The sequence below is a fragment of the Condylura cristata genome, unplaced genomic scaffold, assembly GCF_000260355.1.
Source record: "Condylura cristata isolate star-nosed mole 26May11 unplaced genomic scaffold, ConCri1.0 scaffold00032, whole genome shotgun sequence".
In the NCBI taxonomy this organism is placed as follows: domain Eukaryota; kingdom Metazoa; phylum Chordata; class Mammalia; order Eulipotyphla; family Talpidae; genus Condylura; species Condylura cristata.
Window position 1 is genome coordinate 18,992,117 of NW_004567133.1, and position 6,753 is coordinate 18,998,869.

At 63.5% G+C, this 6,753-nt stretch overlaps 1 protein-coding gene across 1 annotated transcript in view; it reads left to right on the top strand.

Annotated features, from left to right (window-relative positions):
- ANKS3 (ankyrin repeat and sterile alpha motif domain containing 3) overlaps positions 1 to 6,753 on the top strand; it is a 15,900-nt gene that overhangs the window by 1,377 nt on the left and 7,770 nt on the right. The window contains 5 exon segments of the mRNA XM_012731829.1: positions 2,535 to 2,706; positions 4,702 to 4,900; positions 5,037 to 5,158; positions 5,805 to 5,886; positions 6,595 to 6,742. Coding sequence (XP_012587283.1) covers positions 2,535 to 2,706; positions 4,702 to 4,900; positions 5,037 to 5,158; positions 5,805 to 5,886; positions 6,595 to 6,742 — 723 coding nt within the window.

Consider the following 6,753-nt stretch of genomic DNA (forward strand, 5'->3'; position numbering starts at 1 on the left):
CCCCAAAGCCGTGGCCCTGGGGCGCCCCCGGGACAAGGCGTGGGGACGCCCGGCCGTCGGGGCGGGGTGGTCCTTGGGACCCTTCCAGGGCCTGGACGGGGCGGGAGGGAGTGGCCGAGGCGCGACAGTTAACTCTAGCGTCACGGTGCTTGTGTTCTTAGGTTAATTTTTCTTTTTTAAATTTTAAAAGCCTCTAACCCCAGTGCTGCTTCCCAGAGATGAGCTCTGGAAACCGTATGCCAAAGGCATTTCCTACAAATATAAAAGAACCTAGGCTTTGGGGCATTGCCTTCCCGCACTTGGCTGTGGCCCAGCGAGACAGGAATGGCCGCTTTGGGTCCTGGCCCCCGGTAATGGCCCTCAGCGCTGCAGGGAGCCCTCATGTGGGCCGCACCGAGGCTTTGGGTGTAGTAGAGACAGTCGCTTGAGGAGTGTATTGAAAAGGGCCCCTGAATGGACTCAGGGCTACTTAGGTACATGCCAAGTTCTGGGCGAGGACTGTTCAGTGGGGGCTTCTCTGACAGGCTGGTGAGCTGGTTCTTGGGGGCCTGACAGCTGGAGAGGTGGTGCCCCAGGAGGCAGGCTTCGCTCGACTGTCACCTCTAAGTCCCGGCAAGCCTGCACGTGCTCTGGCCAACATAATCTTTGTCCTCCAAAAGATGCTTGGCCATCTTGGGCTGTCACCTGAGGCTGGGAAGCCGTCTTTGACAGGCTGAGGTCCGTTGGCATCTGGGAACACTGGGATGGTTAACATTTGTTTTCTCCTCTCTTTTCTACACTTGCTTCTTTGTGCTTTTCCACTCCGAGCAGAATAGAGTAGTCCCTCCTGGGCCTACTGGGGGGTTCATGACTTAGCCCTGCTTTGCTTAGGGGGCCCAGAATAAAGCGTTCACGTAAGTGCAGACCGTCCTGTGTTGCTCCATCATTTAAAATTTTTTTAAAAGGATTTATTTATGCACACAGAACTGGGGTACAGGCCAGAGGTACAGGGGCGTGAGAGGATTCACCAGAGACAGTGGGGAGCAGAACAGGCCGACTGACGAAGTCCACTGCTGAGGGGGCAGTGGGGAGATGAGGGGTCTGCTGTGCCCTGTGGGTCCCTCCCTGGCTGGGGACAGAACTTGTGCTGAAGCAGCTGTGACCAGCTTTGTAGTGCTGTGCTTTAACACCTTGTGCCACCAGCGAGGGCCCTAAATTTATTTTTGTGTATGAGAATTGGGGTGTAGGGCAGAGGTCCAGGGGTGAGTCTTTACCAGAGACAGAGCAGAGAACAGAACAGGCAGATTGAAACCCACTGCTAAGGGAGCAGTGGGGAGACAGGAGAGGTCTGCTGCACCCTGGGGTCACTCCCTGGCAGGGATCACACTCAAGCCATCCTTAGGCCACTACCTGTTGCTCCATCTTGGGGGAATGTCTTCTTGCCTGTCACGTTCTCCACTTCCCCCTCCCACTATTGAGAGATGCAGTCGATTCCTAGTTAACATTTGCTGAGTGACGATACCCTACTTTCTGTCTCAGAGGCCCACTTTCCGTTTCTTCCCCACAACTTGTTTTTAAAACGTACGTACGGTACAATTCATTTTGGTATCTAGACTGCTGAGGCTTTTCCTTTGCGGCCCCACCCAGCCCAGACCCAGCTCACCGAGGTTCGGTAAGTCCACAGTCCTGTAGCTACCCATCAGGACACAGAAAAGTCTGTCACCCCCGGGTTCTCTCTTGCTGACCATCTGTGGCACCCCTTGCCCTGAGCCCCTGGTACTGTTGACCTCACCTCCAAGATTTTATTTCTAAACTGTTCTTTCTAGACTGTCACCTAAGTCACTCGACAGAGGCAGCCTTCTGAGTCTGGCTTCATCTGGGTCACACAGCAGTTGGAGACCCGCGTGTGTAACTGGTCATGGCGCTGGTCGCCGAGTGCAGTCCAGTGTGGGGTGCCAGCACTGGTTCCCCAGTTTCCCAGGTGTCTGTCTTCGTTTTCGAAGGATAGGCATACTAGGAAAAAGAGAGGTGCCTGCCTAGGCCGAGGAGGCAGGAGAGCCGCCTTCACGTTTTTCAAACAGCAGCCCGGACATCGCATGTCCCATCAGGCAGTGAGGGCGGGGTGCTGAGTACGCTCTGGAGGGCTGAGGAAGTGGCAGAGCTGAATTCTGATCCAGCTCCAAGTCCAGGCTTCTTTCTCCCTGCACCCAAGAGCTGATTTGGTTCAGCGACCCGATTAGCATTTCTCTCCTACACTCCCAAGAGACTGGCAGCCGCCTGAGCTCCTGGAGAATTCCCTTCCCAGAGGCCGGGGGCTGATGAAGGAAACAGACGTCCCCTGTGACTCACCACGGCTAGTCCTCCCTCCAGGACCAGCCGGGAGCTGCCCAAACCTCAGGCTAGTTAGTGAGGAACAGTTGCCTCAGCCCCAGCAGTTTTGGGGAGCAGTCTGCCGGGGTCACGAGCAGCCTGCCCTGCGGTGGGAGCCTGGCCCCTGGCATTGGGCTTCCAGGAGCCGCCGGGCGAGAACGCTAACCCCAGGCCTGCCTCCACAGCCATGTCAGAGCTCAGCGATGAAGCCAGCGAGCCGGAACTCCTCAACTGCAGCCTGTCCATGTGGCACGGGCTTGGCGCACAGGTCAGTCTGGAGGAGCTGGCCGTCCCCCTGGACCTTCACACGGCGGCGTCCATCGGCCAGTATGAGGTGGTGAAGGAGTGTGTGCAGCGGTAAGAGGCCTCGGGAACCGTGCCTTCTGCTGGGCCACCGGGCTCAGGTCCGGCGCCGAGCTGTCCAGAGGTGGAGGGGCCTGGGCCACGCGGGGCCTCAACCACATGGCGAGGCTGACTGCTGCTCTCGGGCCGCTGTCAGGACGCGGCACAGCAGCGCTTTCAGCTCCTAGGAAGACAAAGATGATTTAGACTTTTTCACAGACGTTTTTATGTTTCAGATCTTTTCTCTAAAGATTATTCATGCATATGAGCGCTGGGGTCCAGGCCAGAGATGCGGGGCTGAGAGGATTTCCCAGAGATGGAGCTGGGAGCAGAACAGGCAGATCCACTGAAATCGGCGCTGGGGAGCCGGGAGGGGTGTGCTGCGCCCTGGGGTCACTCCCTGGCAGATGGCACTGGCTTCCTAGTGCTGGGCCCCCTGAGCCCCCAGGGAGCCCGTTTCAGACTGATTTTAACCAGAGTGATTTTCTGGTTTCACTCACCATAGTCCAGCTTCCTCCGCCCAGAGGGCCCATCTGCACCCCAGGGCCTGGCGCAGGGCTCCTCTCGCCTGGAGGCCTGCCCCCAGAAAGGAGTGCGAGCGACAGCCGCGTCCCACCCGCCAGCCCCGGTGCACAGGCCCTGGCTGGCTGCGCCTTGCTCTCAGAGCGGGACCCCTCCAGGCCTGTCTGCTAGGCCTCCCTGCCAGGCCCCTGCGCTCGCTGCTGCCTCGGGGAGGCGATCTGTGCTGGCACTGCCCTGCACTTCTTCCCACTCCTGGGGCATGCCGCGGCACCTCCCCAAGCCTAGGCTTCTGGTTTCCAGGGCACAGCGGCCGCTGGTCAGGGCCCGGGGGGGGCAGGTGCCGTGGAGAGGGGCAGGCTCAGCCCTAGCCCGCTGTCCGCAGAGCCAGGGGCCTGAGGACGTGCCCAGGGCATGCAGCCCTTCCCAGGCAGCCGTAGTGGTCAGGAGCTGCTGCTTTGGCCCTCTGGGGCTATCGGCCTTGGGCCTGCGGTTAAGATGCGCATCCTGGAAGGGCCCTTAGCTGAGCACATCGTGGGGGCTGTTCTGACTGGCCGATTGTGGTGTTGTCTTGTCTCTGGCGGGGCGGAAGCTTGCTCCCTGCCAGCACGGGGGCCTGGGGGCAGTTGGAGGCACTGGAAGGAGGCCTGGGGGACTGCGGGAGCTGGGTTCAGCTTGAGAGCCTCAGAACCCTTTGGGCGGGGTCAGGCTCCTCCCTCGGGAATCCAGTGCCATCATAGACGGTGGCCTGGAGAGCCAGACAGTCTTTCGGGAAGGCTCTCCTGGCCAGTGCTGCCCCTGCGCCCCTGGACCAGCACCGTCGGGGCAGCTGCCCGGCCAGCCAGTTCCAGAGCCCGGAGCTGGTGCCGGTGGGTGGAGAGTCACGGCCAGCCTGGCTCGTGTGGGTGCTGCAGAGATGCTCAGGCTGTGGGAGTCGTCAGCGCCCCTCTCTGGCGACAGGACTGTGGAGGAGGCCTGGGGCGTGACTGCTGGTGGCTCCCAGAGGGGAGGCGGGTCCTGGGCCCACCCAGGCCAGGCCTGCGGGAGATGTGTCATCAGGGTTTTAGCGCCAGTTGGTGGGAGAGGTAGACTTTTCAGCCACAGATTTCTAAGAACGTTCCTGCGGGGTGAGCCCATTCCAGGTTGGGCCCCTCAGGGTCCCCCTCCTCTCCATCAGCACTGGGCGAGCAGCTCAGAGTGGGCAGAGGCGTCTAGCCATCAGCACGACCGCCGAGGCCTAACTTCACCGAGTCAGGGGGCCATGCCCTGCAGGGTGCTGAGCGGCTCCCCGGCCTCGCCCAGTAGATGCCGGTAGTGTTTCCTCCCCAGGGTGACAGCCAGTGACGGCTCAGACTCGGCCAAGAAGCCAGCCACTTCTCCAGCGGGTGGTAGCGGGGATGGGATGGAGGAGGGCGGGCGAGCACAGCCAAGGGCGGGAGGCCGCCTGGCGTCTGGGGCGGTGGCGGCGCCTAGCCGTGTCGGTTTGTTTAGGAGAGAGCTAGACTTGAACAGGAAGAATGGCGGCGGCTGGACCCCGCTGATGTACGCCGCCTACACGGGCCAGGACACCATCGTGCACCTGCTGCTCGAGGCGGGGGTGAGCGTGAACGTGCCCGCCCCGGGCGGGCAGACGCCCCTGATGCTGGCCTCCAGCTGTGGCAACGAGAGCATCGCCTACTTCCTCCTCCAGGTGAGCCAGCGGCCTCGGCCACTGGGGCTGAGGCGGGCGGCCACGGCGTCGCGGCTCCGGGTCTCCAGCTTGCCGGCGAGGGCGCTGCCGGCACGGAGTAGATGCGTCCTGAGACGCCCTCTCTGTTCTCTCGAAGCAAGGTGCTGAGCTGGAGATGAAGGACATCCAGGGCTGGACCGCCCTCTTCCACTGCACCAGTGCCGGGCACCAGCAGATGGTCAAGTTCCTGCTGGACAGTGGCGCCAACGCGAACGTGAGGTGATTGCCAGGTCCTGACAGCAAGGCGGGGGCCTGGCTTCGTCCCACCCGAAGAGGGCAGTGCTGGGGCCCGCCTGGCGCAGAGGGGCAGCGCCAGCCTCCGTCGGCGTGGGCTCGGGGCCCCTTCACGCCCGGGCCCACGGCGTGTTTCCTTTCCTGGGAGCCGGTGGCAGGGCTCGGCGTCCTCTGAGGCGCCGGCCTCACGCAGCGGCCCCTGAGCACGTCCTGCGAGTGAAGCTGGCCGGGCCCGCTCGCTGTGGCTGGCGTGCGGTCGAGGGGTGTGGGGGGAGGGGTCCTCGGAAGGTGGGCTGTGAGCACAGCGGCGGGCACCGAACCGGGTCCCCAGTCACGTTCGCTTGGTTGTTGGCGAGATTCTGCAACCAGCGAGGGCTCCGCGCCCCCAGGGCTGAGTCAGCACAGAAGGCCCCAGGGCAGGGCTGCGGCTACAGGACCCCTGGGCTCCCGGGGTGCTGGGCTTCAGGCGGGCCAGGGGCAGGAGACGGAAGCTTTCTGTGCCGAGGGAAAGTGGAGCTGGAGGAGCCAGCGGGGGAGCCGCCGGGAGGGCCAGGGCCAGGCGCCAGTCCGCAGCCTCCCACCGGCCGGGCCGCCCCAGGGAGCGCTCCCCGAAGCCCCCGCCTGTCTGCAGGGAGCCGGTGTACGGATTCACCCCCTTGATGGAGGCCGCGGCCGCCGGTCACGAGATCATCGTGCAGTGTTTCCTGAACCACGTGAGTGAGGCTCGGGGCGGCTGGCACTGCCGCGGCCTGTGCAGGCGCCTTGCGCGCCACCGAGGGCCCCGTGCGGCGGTGCCAGCTGTGTCTTAGCGAAGCTGTGAGGGACCCCGGTGAGTCCCCCCTCCCGGGGAGGTGCTGGCTCGTCCTTCCCGGCCTCCCCACCCCCGTCCTCGCCAGCCCTGGATGTCGCCCCTCCGCAAGGTTTGCCGGGAGAAGGGGGGCACCAGCGTTGAATTTGCACCCACCGGTGAGGTCGCGCGCGCCGGGCGTTTGCTGCCCCTCTGTCCGCCCGTGCCTCTCCCTGGTCGTCCTCTCCCGCCGTTCGTTCTTTCTCGCCGGTGGGAAAGTTGTAGTGCATCTCCGTGCGTGTCTAACGTGCATTCTGCCTTTTAAAAGAGTTTGGGGCAGCCTGGGCGGTGGCAGAAGTGGGGCTCCCCTTCGAATTCACTTTGCACGGGGGGTTAAGCTGGAGCTGCGCCCCTCGGCTGCTGCTGGGGCCCTGGCTGTTCTCTTGAAGTGGCTGCTTGCCGGGAGCGGCCTCGGGGTGAGAGCCACGGCCTTGCGGGCACCCCACTTCGCTCTGGTCCCAAGAGTGAGGGTGTGCTCAGGCAGGGTGCAGGCCTTGGGGGGGTGATAAGAAGCCAGCGCCCCGGGACCCGAGAGTGGCAGGCGGGGGAGGCTCCTGACCCCCATCTTCCACAGGGCGTCAAGGTGGATGCCAGGGACCACAGCGGAGCCACAGCCCGGACGCTGGCCAGGCAGCACGGACACATGAGGATCGCCGGGCTCCTCGACGCCCACACGCCGCCCCTGCCCAGGAGCCTCTACGGGGGCCCAGGTACCTGCCCCGGCCGGGAAGGC